Source organism: Nerophis lumbriciformis, linkage group LG25, assembly GCF_033978685.3.
Source record: "Nerophis lumbriciformis linkage group LG25, RoL_Nlum_v2.1, whole genome shotgun sequence".
Taxonomy (NCBI): domain Eukaryota; kingdom Metazoa; phylum Chordata; class Actinopteri; order Syngnathiformes; family Syngnathidae; genus Nerophis; species Nerophis lumbriciformis.
This window is the reverse complement of record NC_084572.2, coordinates 31091761-31110144: the sequence shown is the minus strand read 5'-3', so window position 1 is coordinate 31110144 and position 18384 is coordinate 31091761. Positions and strand designations below refer to the sequence as shown.

The window sequence follows — 18384 nt, the reverse complement described above, 5'->3', positions numbered from 1 at the left end:
TTGAAGGCGCCCGCAGTCAGTCAGCAACACCCCCCGCGCTGGACTCTACTCTCGCACCCTCTTCAGGCTGCAGATGGAACTGCACCATGCTTGACCTCTGCGTCGTCCCGCATCAAAAACATTCAACGTGAAAAAAAGTGTTGAAAATGCTGATTTGAAGGTTAAACCAACATTTCACCCTCATGACAAAAAATATGTCAACTTTTTCACAGTTGCAATAAAAATATTTTGAATGATTTTCTCTTTTCAAAATACTTTTGCCTAAAATATTCATACACACTGCAACCCAAAATGTTGAGCCATATTGGACCACAAATACAAAAAAGTAATCGGTCTGGAGCCGCAAAAAATCAAAAGTCTTATATAAATAAGTGTTATAATGAAGACAACACATGATGTACGTGTCTATATTAGCTATAAGAGCCTACTATCAAAATGACTTTAAAAGTCTTATATAAGTGTTATAATGAAGGCAACACATGATGTAAGTGTCTATATTAGCTATAATAGCCTACTATCAAAATGACTTTAAAAGCCTTATATAAGTGTTATAATGAAGACAACACATGATGTAAGTGTCAATATTAGCTATAATAGCCTACTATCAAAATGACTTTAATAGCCTTATATAAGTGTTATAATGAAGACAACACATAATGTTAGTGTCTATATTAGCTATATTAGCCTACTATCAAAATGACTTTAAGTCTTGTATAAGTGTTGTAATGAAGACAACACATGTTAGTGTCTATATAAGCCTACTATCAAAATGACTTTAAAAGTCTTATATAAGTGTTATAATGAAGGCAACACATAATGTGTCTATATTAGCTTACTATCAAAATGACTTTAAAAAAGTCTTATATAAGTGTTATAATGAAGGCAACACATAATGTGTCTATATTAGCTTACTATCAAAATGACTTTAAAAAAGTCTTATATAAGTGTTATAATGAAGGCAACACATAATGTGTCTATATTAGCCTACTATCAAAATTACTTTAAAAGTCTTATATAAGTGTTGTAATGAAGACAACACGTTAGTGTCTATATTGGCCTACTATCAAAATGACTTTAAAAGTCTTATATAAGTGTCATAATGAAGGCAACACATGATGTTAGTGTCTATATTAGCCTACTATCAAAATGACATTAAGTCTTATATAAGTGTTATAATGAAGACAACACATGATGTTAGTGTCTATATTAGCCTACTATCAAAATTACTTTAAAAGTCTTTAAAAAATGTCACCAGACCTTCGTAACTTAGATTCAATATCCCTCTTCAAATCAAGACTCAAAACACACCTATTCCTGACTGCTTATTCATTGTAATCATCTTTTCTTCTCTATCTTTGTTGTTGTTTTTTATCCAATTTGATATTGTTTTGATTTTGTTCGGTGTCCTTGAGTGCCCAGAAAGGCGCCTTATAAATAAAATGTATTATTATTATTACTATAATGAAGACAACACATGATGTTAGTGTCTATATTAGCCTACTATCAAAATGACTTTAAAAGTCTTATATAAGTGTTATAATGAAGGCAACACATGAATTAGGTGTCTATATTAGCCTACTATCAAAATGACTTTAAAAGTCTTGTATAAGTTATATAATGAAGACAACACATGATGTTAGTGTCTATATTAGCCTACTATCAAAATGACTTTAAAAGTCTTACAAAGTGTTATAATGAAGGCAACACATGACATAGGTATCTATATTAGCCTACTATCAAAATGACTTTAAAAGTCTTATATAAGTGTCATAATGAAGACAACACATGATGTTAGTGTCTATATTAGGCTACTATCAAAATGACTTTAAAAGTCTTATAAAAGTGTTATAATGAAGACAGCACATGTTAGTGTCTATATTAGCCTACTATCAAAATGACTTTAAAAGTCTTATATAAGTGTTATAATGAAGACAACACATGATGTACGTGTCTATATTAGCTATTTTAGCCTACTATCAAAATTACTTTAAAAGTCTTATACAAGTGTTATAATGAAGGCAACACATGATGTAAGTGTCTATATTAGCTATATTAGCCTACTATCAAAATGACTTTAAAAGTCTTATATACCGGTAAGTGTTATAATGAAGACAGCACATGTTTGTGTCTATATTAGCCTACTATCAAAATGACTTTAAAAGTCTTATATAAGTGTTATAATGAAAACACATGATGTACGTGTCTATATTAGCTATTTTAGCCTAGTATCAAAATTACTTTAAAAGTCTTATACAAGTGTTATAATGAGGACAACACATGATGTAAGTGTCTATATTAGATATTTTAACCTACATACAGCTAGCCTAAATTGCATGTTAGCATCGATTAGCTTACAGTCATGCAGTGACCAAATATGCCTGATTAACACTCCAACAAGCCAACAAAGCTCACCTTTGTGCATTCAAGCACAGCATAAAACGTTTGGTGGACAAAATGAGACAAAGAAGGAGTGGCATAAAACACATCTTTCTGTGGCAGCTTCGGAGAAAGTTGTACATTTAAACAAACTTGTGAGTAACAGTCCACACAACGGTGAGTTCAAGGGCCGCTAAAAAATTAGTAGGACAAAACGGCACTCGCCAAATACTGTCATCAGTGAAGCATAAACACAAACATATTAAACAGTGGGCTTTCTAACTATTAGGAAGGTTTGTGTCGTGTTTGTCCTCCTACAGAAACCATATTACAACAAAAATCATATTTTTCACTCCATTTTTGTTCCATTTCCATACATAACTGTCTGTCATAACATTTTTAGCATTCAATCAGACTTTATTGTGAGGTTTTATATTAGTTTTCCTAAAAATAGATATACCGGCCCCCAGACACATTTTTTTCTCTAAATTTGGCTCCCGAGTCAAAATAATTGCCCAGGCCTGCTTTAGATAGTACTTGGTTATAAAAACATTTACTTGCATTCAAATTTTCCCGTGTTTTCATATATAACAAGAGGAAAATTCACAGAATTATTCAATGATCATGACATTTCTGGTCACAAGTACGGTATCAGTATCAGTATTTACATGGTATCAGACCGGTACCAAAATTCAAAACCCAAAACATACACGTATTGCTTTAAAATGTGTAAACGGTGTGTACGTGCTGTGCCAGTTTCCTCATGTACTCTTTTCAAAAACAAAGTAAAAAAGTATCCTACCTCATCTCAGACACTTGAAAGGTGTTGATGATGGCTTGTAACTATTTTCTCAATCATGTGACGGGGAAATGACCCAAAACCTGGGATTAAAAAAAGTCAAGATATTTTTGCAAAGGTCTTTGCTCGGCTCTCGGTGTGAAGTTATTTTAGCCGGTCATGCAAGAACAAGTTCCACATTTACATTTTTGTTTAAAGACCTATTCTTTCCCCCTGTTTCCATGGCAACAAGAAGAGAGGCTCCGCACTCACATCTGGCTTCTAAAATAAGAGGTGAAAACAAGAGACTTACAAAAGAGGACTTTTATTTTGATGGAAGAAGGAGTGCCAGCAACTTGACAGTTAGTTCAATGTGGTTGGTGAAGCTTTTTTTCCTTATTCTCTCTTTTTTTTTTTAAGCAGCGTAAGTCCCGCAGGACTTGTCCAGTGAGATCCTTTGACCCAATGATTATGAATGAGGAAACGAAGAGGAAGACTGAAATGGTTCTTTTGACCACAACCACGTTCAGAGCACGTTTAAATGCACTCAAACATATACAGGATATTCTGTTCAATTAATATTATGTTTGCAGTGTGGCGAGGCACGTAAAGCTTTGTTGTTACGTATTGTAATTATATGTATTGTGTGTGTGTATGTGTGTGTGTGTAACATGGTGCTTGCTTCAGCCAGTACGCAGGATGATGTGCACTCCGGACTCGGTAAAAACGGGGCCGCTCATGTCTCCCACTTTGAGCGCAAAGGAGGCGTCTTCGAAAGGTTTCTGCATTTGACCTGCAGCATAAACGCACAGATAAGTTGTGTGCTCCAGTAGAAGACATTTCGTTGTTGGTTCTTTTTATGGATTTGATGTGGAGCTGACAAACGCAGTGTGGTTGTACAGCTCAGATTTTGAACCAAAAATGTACAGTAGAAAGAAATATGCCACTTAAGCACAGGTGTCAAACTCAAGGCCCGGGGGGCAGGATCGGGCCCGCCACATCATCTTATAAGGCCCGCAAAAATCTAGGAATAACACGTTACACTTGGAAAAACTAGTGAGCATCATGGATGATGCCAGTCACCCTCTGCATACCGTTATCAGTAGCCAGAGGAGCCTGTTCAGTTCTAGACTGCTTCATCCCAAGTGCAGGACTAACAGACTAAAAAACTCCTTTGTCCCACACGCCATTAGACTGTACAACTCCTCTCTGAGAGGGAAGGAAGGGTTAGGGGTGTCCCGATCCAGGTTTTTGAACTTCTGATCCGATACCGATACTGGCCTATCCGAGCATGTATTAAAGTTTAAAGTTATTTAGCCTACTTAGTTGTCAGAATCATGTTGAAAAGGGTTTTAGTACTCTTGATAACAACTAGCCAGCTGAATTAGGGGAGTTTGAATAATACACAATGGTTGGTAACAAGAAACTGACCTGTTTATTCAAGGATAAACACAAAATAGACAAAATTATACATGACAAACAGAAATGGCATCATTGAACTAGGGCTGGGCGATATGGCCTTTTTTTAATATTGCGATATTTTAAGGCCATATTGCGATACACGATATATATCTCGATATTTTGCCTTAGCCTTGAATGAACACTTGATGCATATAATCACAGCAGTATGATGATTCTATGTGTCTACATTAAAACATTCTTCTTCATACTGCATTAATATATGCTACTTTTAAACTTTCATGCAGAGAAGGAAATCACAACTAAAAAATTCACAATGTTTTTAATACGGTGTTGATCTGGAAATGTTTGCCTCGGCAGTTTGATGGTGTGGGCGTGTGGCACCGAATGGAGATAAGCGTCTCAACAGACGTTACAATATTTGAACAATGATGACGAAAACTGTTTTCTCTGTCGTGTCCGTGTGTCGAAAATTGTTATGCGCTTATTTTTTTATTTGATTTTTTTGCGTGGCATAGATTTGTGGTGCGCAGAGGACGTTTGAGCAGTGCGCAATTGCACAGGCGCGCACCTTAGAGGGAGCGTTGGTCACACGGCTGCGCTAGCATCACAGCTAACGTTAGCCATGCTGCTACCTCTCTGCTGGGAGAGGACGTATACGTATGTGACGTATGACGTGACAGTATGTGACGTGTGTAAGAAGGTGCGCTTGTTGTCTGTGAGAAGGAGAGACAGGAAAGAGTGAGAAGAGCCTGTCGTGTAATGCCAGCAGCTAAAAGCAACTGCGTGAGAATCCACAGACCTGTGGATGTGTTGAAGGTGTGCTGGAAAATGCGGAACGGAAATTAGGGAGCAGCAGAAAAGTGCAATGTATTATTTAAATCGGTGCGTTGGAAAACACAGACCGGAGTTTTGTTTTTTTAAACTGGATCTGGATCGGCATTTTCCCATGCCTTGCCGATAAGCATTTTTTGGCAAATATCGGATCGGGACATCCCTAGGGAGGGTACTAGGATGACAGGGGATGCAAAACAATAACAGTGCAATATTTTTTCATAACATGGTCACTACTGCCTAGTTTCTCTTGTTATATTCTTATTTCACTGTTATGTTTTTATTCTCATTGTTGCTTTTTATTTTTTTTCTTATTGTAATATTTTTCTATTTTGTTTCCATTTATTCCCCCATTATTTACTTTTTACTTTTTAAATTCGATCTCAATTCTGTACACTGCTGCTAGAATTGTAATTTTCCTGAGGGAACTCTCCTGAAGGAATCAATAAAGTACTATCTATCTATCTATCTATCTATCTCAATAAAATACTTTCTTCTCTTTCTAAATGTATTTGTCATGTACATTTTGACAGGAAATAAACACATGTACGCCATGTAGTTACATATTTATGTAACTGGAATATTATTCAATAATTGAAAAAAAATTCTATTAACATACATTCCATTAAAACAAAAATAAAAATACTGTACTTTCCAGACTACAAGCCGCTACTTCTTTCCAATGCTTTGAACCCTGGGGCTTTTAAAACGGTGCTGCTAATTTAAGGATTTTTCTCCGCCAACAGCCATGTTTTGTATTCAACAAACAGTTCTCATATTACACCGACAGACACACTGAAAAGGTGTGTTATTGTTTATGCTACGGCGGCATCTTTTGGCCGAGTTTGCTCACTGAAAGTGCTGCAGGTTGAAAATGTACATCTTGTTTTGCGCCTCGAACCGCAAGTAAAACCGTTCATAGTGGTTCTGCTAGAAATAATTCTTCATTTAATACCCCAAACAATGTCTGTAAGTCTTACAATATAACAAACAATTCTTACTTACTAAATCGTCCCTTGTGTGACGTCTGTTGGAGTGTTTTGATGGATATATGCACGTGCTATCGTAATGCAATCAAGCTGGCGTCGTTAGTGTTAGTATTATTAACTTACAATACACTGCAAAAAGTCAGTGTTCAAAAACAAGAAAAAATATATAAAAAAATTAAGGGTAAATTACTTGAACTAAGCAAAATTATCTGCCATTAGAGCAAGAAAATTTGGCTTGTCAAGACTTTCCAAAACAAGTCAAATGAGCTAACCTCAAAGAATCCAAAAATACCTTAAAATAAGTATATTCTCACTAATAACAAGTGCACTTTTCTTGGTAAAAAAAAAGAACACCTTTTTGCTCAATATGTTGAAAAATATTCTTAAATTACCGTATTTTCCGCACTATAAGGCGCACCTAAAAACCACAAATTTTCTCAAAAGCTGACAGTGCGCCTTATAACCCGGTGCGCTTTATATACCGTATTTTCCGCACTATAAGGCGCACCTAAAAACCACAATTTTTCTCAAAAGCTGACAGTGCGCCTTATAACCCGGTGCGCTTTATTACGATTCATTTTCATAAAGTTTCGATCTCGCAACTTCGGTAAACAGCCGCCATCTTTTTTCCCGGTAGAACAGGAAGCGCTTCTTCTTCTACGCAAGCAACCGCCAAGGAAAGCACCCGCCCCCATAGAACAGGAAGCGCTTCTTCTTCTACTGTAAGCTACCACCCGCCCCCGGAAGAAGAAGAAAAAACGCGCGGATATCACCGTACGTTTCATTTCCTGTTTACATCTGTAAAGACCACAAAATGGCTCCTACTAAGCGATCCGGTTCATAAAAAGACGCAATCTCTCCATCCGCACACGGATTACTACCGTATTTCACAGCAACTGATATTCCTGTGAACCGCACTGTGGAACGGGAGCACGTACGGTGAATATTCGCACCACAGGGAATGAGAAGTCATCCTTCACTGTGGTTCTAGCTTGCCATGCTAACTTCCACCCATGGTGATATTCAAAAGGAAGACCTTGCCAAAAGAGACCTTTCCAGCCGGCGTCATCATAAAAGCTAACTCGAAGGGATGGATGGATGAAGAAAAGATGAGCGAGTGGTTAAGGGAAGTTTACGCGAAGAGGCCGGGTGGCTTTTTTCACACAGCTCCTAAGGCGAACACACCTTCACTAAGACGGACGACATACGCCAACATTTGCCAGTGGATCGTAAATGCCTGGGCAGATATTTCGGTCACAACTGTGGTCCGAGCTTTCCGGAAGGCAGGATTCACAGAACAACAGCGACACTGACTCCCGATGACTTCGACGAGACGGAACCGGCCATTTTGGATACCACGCTTGCGCAACTTTTCAATTCGGACACCGAAGACGAAGAATTCGAAGGATTTACGAATGAAGAATAACTTCAGAAGGTGAGCGCTATGTTTATTTTGTGTGTTGTGACATTAACGTTCGAGCAACATTATGTTACTATTGCTCTACACCATTTTGAATTTTACTATGTTTGTGATTGCACATTTGCGTACATTTTGGGACAGAGTTGTTAGAACGCTGGTTTTCAATATATTATTAAAGTTTGACTGAACTATCTGACTGTTTTTTTGACATTCACTTTAGCGCAGCGTTTTTTTGACATTCACTTTAGCGCAGCGTAGGCGCGGCTTATAGTCCGGGGCGGCTTATTGGTGGACAAAATTATGAAATATGTAATTCATAGAAGGTGCGGCTAATAATCCGGTGCGCCTTATAGTGCGGAAAATACGGTATGGATAAATATTAAGATTCATTTTCATAAAGTTTCGGTCTCGTAACTACGGTAAACAGCCGCCATCTTTTTTCCCGGTAGAACAGGAAGCGCTTCTTCTTCTACGCAAGCAACCGCCAAGGTAAGCACCCGCCCCCATAGAACAGGAAGCGCTTCTTCTTCTACTGTAAGCAACCACCCGCACGCGTAGAAGAAGAAAAAGCGCGCGGATATTACCGTACGTTTCATTTCCTTTGTGTGTTTACATCTGTAAAGACCACAAAATGGCTCCTACTAAACGACAGGGATCCGGTTCATGAAAAGACGCAATCTCTCCATCCGCACACGGATTACTATTTCACAGCAACTGATATTCCTGTGAACCGCACTGTGGATACAACGGGAGCACGTACGGTGAATATTCGCACCACAGGGAATGAGAAGTCATCCTTCACTGTGGTTCTAGCTTGCCATGCTAATGGCCAGAAACTTCCACCCATGGTGATATTCAAAAGGAAGACCTTGCCAAAAGAGACCTTTCCAGCCGGCGTCATCATAAAAGCTAACTCGAAGGGATGGATGAAGAAAAGATGAGCGAGTGGTTAAGGTAAGTTTAAGTTTACGCGAAGAGGCCGGGTGGCTTTTTTCACGCAGCTTCGTCCATGTTGATATACGATTCCATGCGCGCCCACATCACGCTGGTTTTAATATATTATTAAAGTTTGACTGACCTATTTGACTGTTTTTTTGACATTCCTTTAGCGCAGTTAGATGCGGCTTACAACACGGGGCGGCTTATAGGTGGACAAAGTTTTGAAATATGCCGTTCATTGAAGGCGCGGCTTATAACCCAAGGCGCCTTATGGTGCGGAAAATATGGTAAGTAAATGCTAGTGCCATTATCTTGACATAATGATATGCGCTCGGCATCATGTTTTTTTTTTCATGCTTGAAGTAAGAAATTATTACTTTAAAAAAGTAGTTTTATACTTGTGAGTGTTGATGACACAGCTTTGCAACAGTTGATATTCTAGTTTCAAGCATGTTTTACTCAATATAGGTCATAAAATCTCAGCTACAAGCTGTAATATCTTACTGTGATCATTTGGGACCAAAACCCTTAAAACAAGTAAAACACTAACATAAAATCTGCTTAGTGAGAAGAATTATCTTATCAGACAGAAAATAAGCAAATATCACCCTTATTTGACATATTTAAGCTTACTTAGGATTCAGTTTTTGCAGTGTAGCATTCTTTTGGTATTGTTTAAGTTTTGTAAATTCACCAAAATGTCACCATGGGAGAGCTAGCGTCTGACTTTTCTTTTGTTTGATCAGCCGTTTTACTGCCTTGTTACAGACACCGTTTGGAAACAATTAAAGTATGTAAATAAAAATTTACAAAATATTTCATACCAGTATATATATATATATATATATATATACATACATACACATATATATATATATATATATATATATATGCATTTGGTGGGTGTGGCTTAAACACCGGTGAGCTATATAGCCCGGAAAATACGGTACTTAAATATCTGCTTGTCTTATGATTTGAAAGAAAGTTTTATCCATCAAATTGACCACTGTAAAAATGATAATAGATTTTACGTAGGGGTGTAACGGTACGTGTATTTGTATTGAACCGTTTCGGTACGGGGGTTCCGGTTCGGTTCGGAGGTGTACCGAATCAGTTTCCACACGGACATATTAAGTAGCGTAGCGCACGTTGTGTAAACAATGCACACCGAGGCACAAGACATGCATTTTCACCGGACATGTCCTCTTTTGCGGAGCGGTCAGGGCGGAGTTTCTTAAATGCCTCAAATGTCCGGCATTTTGAGTGAGGGTTGCGTGTATTTTCAATGTACGTTCAGGGTTAAAAACAAAACAAATTGTGTGCGCAGCAGCATTGGTGAGGGAGGGGCAGAGAAAGAGAGAGAGAGTTATGATAAACGCGCATGCGTCGCCAGGCTCTGCTTTTTATCCATAGATTTATCAGATTAAATGTTTTATTATCTATAGCAGGGGTGTCAAAAGTGTGCCCCAGAGGCCATTTGCAGCCCACAGCTAATGTTTTAAAGGCCCACAGCACATTCTAAAAATACTATTAAAATAAACAAAAACATTAAAAAAGTGAAATAAAAAAGCTTAAAGGTTAAATGTAATTTAGAAAAAGTTGCAATGTTGACTAATAAAACAAAGCTGTTTTTTTTTCTTTCAAACTGTCACTGCTCAAAACATAATATTGAATCAAAATCAATGTTATTAGGAATTATTGACCTATCCAAGGTTCCGATTACTTCACATCAAATATTCCACGAAGAAAAATATTTTTGGTGGAAGATTTTGCAAATTTGGTAAATAAATAACCCAAAAATGTATATTTTGTTGTTTTCTTACTGTACCGAAAATGAACCGAACCGTGACCTCTAAACCGAGGTACGTACCGAACCGAAATTTTTGTGTACCGTTACACCCCTAATTTTACGGCATAAAAAGGAGACAGCTCAGTCACAGGAGTTTTACTGTAAGCAACTGTGGTATTGTTTTCCCATTTACAGTAATGTACTGTAAAAACAACAAATTTAGATTTTACTGTTAAGAAAAGTTGACAGAATTTAAGGTCCAAAACTGGGAAATACCTAATACTTGTGTTCTTTGGGCATCGTATTGATAAAACAAAGACAAGAACAGTAAGAAGGTCCTCACCTCTTCCAAAGACTCCCAAGTCTCCATCATTTTTAGCTGAACTGCAGTCGCTGAACTGAGAAGCCAAATCCTCAAACTTCTCCTCTCCGGACTTAATCTGCTCAATATATTCTGAGTAACACAGGAAAAACAATAAATGAGCTCCTCTGACGCATCGCCAAGCGCTCTTTGTGTCCCAGCTTACTCTGGATCAGCTCCAGCGCCTCATCTTTGGATCGTGTGATGTTTTGTTCCCGCCAGGAGGAGGGACGTCGTGACTGGTTGTGTTTGACCAGCAGGTGAGAGCAGCGCACCTGACGCACGACAACACAGCACCGCACAAATAACATCACTCATGTGCTGCTCCCAATGGGCCCACCTCGCCCGTTTCTTACTGACAAGAAGCAGGGAACAAACATTTAGGAGGCATATCGATTATTTACATTCGCTGGCTCGCCCTGGCCGTCTCCTATTGGTCGTTCCCATTGGCTGGCGTTGGTGGTGTGGTTGAAGTAATACACCTTGCCTGCATTGGAAGATTAAGAGTACATCGTTTCATATTTGTGACACTTCCAAAGAGGAAAACATTACTTGTTGTTCTTGTTATATACATCTAATCCATTTTTTATTAGCATCATTACTAATTATATCGTAGGGTTGTACGGTGTACCGGTACTAGTATAGTACCGCGATATTAATGAATCATATTCGGTACTATACCGCCTCTAAAAAGTACCGGTTAAATATGGAAAGATAAAAGAATAATATAACATATGCAAAAAAAAATAATAATAAAAAAAAAAAAAAAAAAGATTACTCCCTAAATATATATATATATATATATATATATATATTTTTTTTTTTTTTTTTTTTGTTCTGATTATTATTATTATCAATGTATTATTTCTTTTTTTGTTTATTTAATTGATGTATTTGTTGATACTACTTTGTTTTTTTTTGCTGTTTCTTTCTTTTTTTGGGGAGGGGGTGGTATGGTTGGGATATACACAAAAAATATTTTTACATTTAGGGCAGACAATAGATGTATGTGAATATGATGTAATAGATAGGAATGTCTGATGCTGGATGTCAATAAAAATAAAATGAAAATAAACATATGCAGACATTTCTTATTCAGCATGTGTCTTACTTTATAAAGAATAGCAATGCTTGGTTGAAGTTGGTCAGAAAATGTATATAGTTCAAATGAGGATACTTTTTTCTATTTCAGGAATTAAATGCAATTTAAATATTTTCTGTTACAGATTAAAAACAATTTTAACAAAGTTACAAATGTTTTGGTTGTCTTTAATGTTAAAGGATACAGAGTTATGCAGAGGTGTACGGTACTTATAACAACTTTATGGACAAATTACACCATTTATAGTTGCGGCGGAGGGTGCAAAATGTTTTCGTCTTCTTGGGGGATGGGGGGCACTGTTTTAGCCAAAGTTTGCCAGCTTAACTTTGTCTAAAACAATTCAAGTACTTTTTAAAGCCGAGTCAAATTGCAGGGCAATAAAAAGAGGCACAATAACAAATGTTAATTGCACACACAAAACATTAGGCACCAATGAGCCGGTCTCGTAAGACTAAACATAAAATCTATTAGATATCTTAAAAGTAAGAATGATCAATGATACAATTCTATACATCGAGTCTATAAGGTTGATAAAAATGCCAGGACTTAATCAATAATACATCAGTGTACAGCTTTTTAAACACATCATTACAAAATGCTAGATATTTTATAGGGATGTCCGATAATATCGTCAGTCCGATATTATCGGCCGATAAATGCTTAAAAATGTAATATCGGAAATTATCTGTATTGGTTTCAAAAAGTAAAATGTATTACTTTTTAAAACGCCGCTGTGTACACGGACGTAGGGAGAAGTACAGAGCGCCAATAAACCTCAAAGGCGCTGCCTTTGCGTGCCGGCCCAATCCCATAATATCTACGGCTTTTCACACACACACACACACACACACACACACACACACACACACACACACACACACACACACACACACACACACACACAAGTGAATGAAATGCATACTTGGTCAACAGCCATACAGGTCACACTGAGGGTGGCTGTATAAACAACTTTGACACTGTTACAAATATGCGCCACACTGTGAACCCACACCAAACAAGAATGACAAACACATTTCGGGAGAACATCCGCACCGTAACACAACAGAACAAATACCCAGAACCCCTTGCAGCACTAACTCTTCCGGGACGCTAAAATATACACCCCCCGCTACCTCCTACCCCCCCCAACCCTGCCCACCACAACCTCCTCATGCTCTCTCAGGGAGAGCATGTCCCAAATTCCAAGCTGCTGTTTTGAGGCATGTTGGAAAAAAAAAAAAAGCACTTTGTGACTTCAATAATAAATATGGCAGTGCCATGTTGGCATTTTTTTCCATAACTTGAATTGATTTATTTTGGAAAACCTTGTTACATTGTTTAATGCATCCAGCGGAGCATCGCAACAAAATTAGGCATAATAATGTGTTAATTCCACGACTGTATATATCGGTTGATATTGGAATCGGTCATTAAGAGTTGGACAATATGGGCAAAAAAGTCATTATCGGACATCTCTACTATTTATTAATGAAATACTCATCTTTGCTGTTCGTGAGAAGCCTAGAAAAATCTCAAGTTGAATTTAAAAGCAGATTGCTAAATTAGAGCCACTGAAAAAGTGTATGCTTTATTCGTCGACTAATCGTTAAGCTAGTCGATAATCAAAATAGTCATTAGTTGTTTACCTAGCCTCTATACAATCATTAAGTGGAACGTTTGCTTACAAAGCCTTGCAGAACATTACATCACTTAGAAGATGCATGACTCCACATTTAAATGCCTATAATTATGATAAAACGCAGACAGTCTGCAGGTGAGCTTGTAAGGGCACCATGACGTCATACAGGGCCCAGGGTGTATCCGCTCGCGCGCAAACATGATTTAGCAACTTATTGAGCAAACAAAGAAAACTAAACAAACAACACGTGCGGCGCAAGTTGACACAAAATACAATTTCTGGTGCATTTTCTTAAAAGAGTATAAAGTTTGGTCAGCCTGCTAGCCATAATTCACCCGCATTGATGCGGATGTTAGCATGGTAAGCTATGTTACCCATCATGCCTCTACAAACCTCTTTTAGCGTCTTTTGAGTTACTTATTCAGTCACCTGAGTTGCGGCTCATTTTTTTCTCCCAACCCGATGGTAAAGGCTCCTCGTTAGACGTCATATTCTCGTGGCAAGTTTACCCCAAAAGTAATTTAAAAAAATGTAATCTAGCAGCAGCAGCCGTGTGTTTGTAACTAAAGTCCGACAGTTTGCGACAACTACCAAGAGGTTTACGGCTCGCGTTGTTTTCACAACTGGACACGCCTTCGACCAAGCGTTTCTGCCATTGGCTTATTGAGATGCCAATCATCTTTACGTCCATTTGATTGGTCTACAGAGAGACGTCGCTTTGACGAGAGCCTGCTAGAAAACATAGGCGTCGAAAAGGCAACGTTTTGCCACTCTTCTGCCGATTTTAAGGTAATATTGATGAATTCCACGCACATATTTGTAACTTATCTAAAACTATTGTCATGTTGTATAACCAAATGTTGTACATTTTGGTGCGTGCTGAGTAACATGGTGATGCAAAAAGTATGTGCTCGTTAGCATAGCATGTAAGCTAATGTTGCAACGATACACATGCGTTTGTAACCAGCTTCTAAATTGTTGTTTTGCCACAGCATTGTTATGGTTAAAGTTTATTACGAACATGAATACAGTTACAATATGATACAGCATAATATTCTCATTTCTCTTTACATGTTCGAAAAGGAGTAGGAAGAAACAAAGCTTATAAAATCCTACCCGCTTTGTAATTCATAGTATTAGCAATTGCTAACACAGATGGTCACTTCCGGTTCTCATTTTATAACGCAGTTTTCATCAAAGAATTCTAAATACAACAGTTTTATTAGTAAACAGTTAGTTCAGCTATGACACACATAATGAGATGAATAATACATAATGTTCAATAAAGTTTAAGATAGAGATGTCCGATAATGGCTTTTTTGCCGATATCCGATATTGTCCAACTCTTAATTACCGATTCCGATATCAACCGATACCGATATATACAGTCGTGGAATTAACACATTATTATGCCTAATTTTGTTGTGATGCCCCGCTGGATGCATTAAACAATGTAACAAGGTTTTCCAAAATAAATCAACTCAAGTTATGGAAAAAAAATGCCAACATGGCACTGTCATATTTATTATTGAAGTCACAAAGTGCATTTTTTTTTAACATGCCTCAAAACAGCAGCTTGGGATTTGGGACATGCTTTCCCTGAGAGAGCATGAGGAGGTTGAGGTGGGGGGTAGGGGGTAGCGGGGGGTGTATACTATAGCGTCCCAGAAGAGTTAGTGCTGCAAGGGGTTCTGGGTATTTGTTCTGTTGTGTTTATGTTGTGTGACGGTGCAGATGTTCTCCCAAAATGTGTTTGTCATTCTTGTTTGGTGTGGGTTCACAGTGTGGCGCATATTTGTAACAGTGTTGAAGTTGTTTATACGGCCACCCTCAGTGTGACCTGTATGGCTGTTGACCAAGTATGAATTGCATTCACTTGTGTGTGTGAAAAGCCGTAGGTATTATGTGATTGGGCCGGCACGCAAAGGCAGTGCCTTTTTAAGGTTTATTAGCGCTCTGTACTTCTCCCTACGTCCGTGTACCTCTACGTACAGCAGCGTTTAAAAAAAAATCATACATTTTACTTTTTGAAACCGATACTTTCCGATATTACATTTTAAAGCATTTATCGGACATCTTTAGTTTTAAGTGTTGTACGTGCATACAAATGTTTTAAATTCCATTTTTCCCCAAGGTCATATTTCTCTTTTGTTGAATTGTTGTACATTCCTGAGTAGTTTGCTTTGTGCATAATTTTAGCTATTTGCAAATGCACCAAATAATTTAATTTTAAGTATTTTTGGACTCAAATCAATAAAGGGTTTGTGTGTTCTCTATTTCCAATGTTATGTTTTATTCTAACTGATCTTTTTTGTAACATGGTTATTGAATGAACACAATAACTCAGATACTGTAGGTAACACTCGAGAGTATTAGAGAATATGTAGTGATTTTTTGTAGTGTTTTATTTATTTTTTCCTCTGTCAATGTCTACTCCCGTCTATTTGTGTTTGACTTTCTCTTCTGCTGTTACCAAGTAGCGTTGTTTTGCCGCATAGCACAATAAAGCGTTACAACATCAAGGACATGCTGCCTTTTGTTCATGCGTGACATCGGTGGCTATCACATGGTAACGCTTTAACACGTCTGCTTTTTGCCAGACATTACGTGAAGATGATCGAGGTGGTGTGCAACGATCGCCTGGGCAAGAAAGTCCGGGTAAAGTGCAAGTATCCTTCATCCTGACACCACCGATTTCGAGGGCGACGCTTTGTTTGTTTACATGTCTGAGTGTCAATCATAACCGAGCATGGTTATTTTTGCAAATAATTAACGAAATGTTGAGTACCATAGGGCTCTTGTGTCGTATGTAGCTTTTCCTTAACATGAACATTACAGCTCTGAGGACACAATTGGAGACTTGAAGAAGCTCATTGCAGCCCAGACAGGAACACGATATGACAAAATTGTCTTGAAGAAATGGTAAACACCTCTTCCTCCGACCCTAATGGACATTTTCTGCTTCGCCTTCAAGACTTCTAAATGTTCCTTCTTTGTGCTCGCAGGTACACTATTTTCAAGGACCACGTCTCACTGGGTGACTGTATCCTTTACACGGAGTATTTGCAAGGACTTGACGTTAGAGATCGACCGATAGGGATTATTAGTAGTCAAGGAGGCAGATAACCGATATTTGCAATAAAAGTAATTTAAACACGAATAGTATACGTCAGTAAACAGCTGGCTAAGGCTTCAAGTTGTTTTTTAACATTATTTTTTAGGAAACGTCGGACCAGTAGACATGTTTATTGCGACGATAATGTGGTTAATTTAGCTGCAAAAAAACATCAGGGGATTTTACAAGCACATTTATTACGTGTGTTTAAGAGGAGCATCAACATTTGCATTTCAAAATATAGAAATCTTCCTGAGAAAATTGGTAAAAATATGTGATTTTTCGACATCACATCGTCTACTCAATTTTATAGCAGTTTATGGATTTAATACATTGTAAGGTTTGCTTGAGAGGAACCCTAAAATATTGCAAACATTTGAATAAAAACAACTCTGGGGTCTTTAACGTAGATTATAGTTAAGACATTTTTCAAGCTGGCTGACATAATTTCTTCCTGAATGTTATAGAAAGTATGAGAATATGTGAGCTGCTGCCTGCTTTTCTTTACTGATATACTTTCATAATGGGGGAACTGCACTTTTTTTGGAAATTCGCCTATCATTCACAATCCTTATGTAAGGCAAGAACCCATGTTTTTCTTTTTTAATGCATTCTAAATACATAAATGCGATCAAAAGTTTGCTTACAATGTAGCCTATGGTCGTCACTCTATTCTGCCTATCAAGCCCTGAAAAAACATCCAAACACCTTCATTAAGGTTTTATATACATGCTGTAAGTATATAAGTAGTGTAGTAACGGGCACATATATAACTTAATATTTACGTATTTTGATAATTTTAAGCATACGCGGCACATTTATTTAGAAAATGCATCCCGATGTTCGCTTTTTTCCCCCCCCAACATCACTGATTATTACTCACTGCAGACTTCCATGAGAGCCGACAAACATAATATATTATCACTTACTGTATACGGTCTGCTGTCATTAGGATGCCTACTGATAGAATGTTGTTATATTCCTGTGGTGAAAAATTATAGCAGTAATAACTTTGTTACACATGCGCCGATCTTTCTGAATTTTTTATTGGGTGGAATGCAACCGCATCAGTGCAGTGGCGCCAATGTCGCCCTCTTGTGGTGAAAAATGACAACTGTTATAACTCCCTTACACATGCTCCGATCTTCCTGAAATTTTTGGTGGTGGTCGGAAGGACGTAACAGTGCGAGGGCCTGTTCAAAAGTGCTCGCAGCTTTAATTATATATTTTTAAAGATGAAATACTTGTATCATATGTGTTTATATTGTACCTGCTTAAGTAGTTCAGTTGTAGTTGGAAAAAAAAAAAGGCAGCTATAGATCAAAATGCCAAACATCGGCGCCAATAATCGCTCGATCTCCAGTTCACTTTGATCTTGATGAGCTTTGTCATGGGTTTGACTTGACCATGAGCTTGGCAGACGAGATCCACGATGGGATGAATCTGGAGTTGTACTACCAGTGAAGCTGGGGAGGACCAACACCGCAACAGACACACACAGATATGACTTAAATTGCCGCTTCAAGACCACAGGAAAAAAACAGTGGCTATGAAAGACATGATGTAATGTGATTTTTGTTTTGTTTTGATAATATTGGAATAAAGTTGATATTTACTTAGTTA

At 37.7% G+C, this 18384-nt stretch overlaps 2 protein-coding genes across 2 annotated transcripts; one reads left to right on the top strand and one right to left on the bottom strand.

Annotated features, from left to right (window-relative positions):
• Positions 1 to 3752: 3752 nt before the first annotated feature.
• On the bottom strand, positions 3753 to 14243 carry pin1 (peptidylprolyl cis/trans isomerase, NIMA-interacting 1). The gene is made up of 5 exons (XM_061984195.2): positions 14076 to 14243; positions 11310 to 11392; positions 11072 to 11180; positions 10888 to 10998; positions 3753 to 3947 (listed from the first exon to the last, which is right to left on the bottom strand). The coding sequence occupies exons 1-5, from the start codon at positions 14134 to 14136 to the stop codon at positions 3838 to 3840; spliced, it is 474 nt and encodes a 157-aa protein (XP_061840179.1). The 5' UTR covers positions 14137 to 14243; the 3' UTR covers positions 3753 to 3837.
• Positions 14244 to 14271: 28 nt separating this feature from the next.
• ubl5 (ubiquitin like 5) lies at positions 14272 to 18384 on the top strand. The gene is made up of 5 exons (XM_061984196.2): positions 14272 to 14435; positions 16247 to 16315; positions 16485 to 16568; positions 16652 to 16689; positions 18182 to 18384. Exons 2-5 carry the CDS (start codon positions 16260 to 16262, stop codon positions 18223 to 18225), a joined length of 222 nt encoding a protein of 73 aa, XP_061840180.1. The 5' UTR covers positions 14272 to 14435; positions 16247 to 16259; the 3' UTR covers positions 18226 to 18384.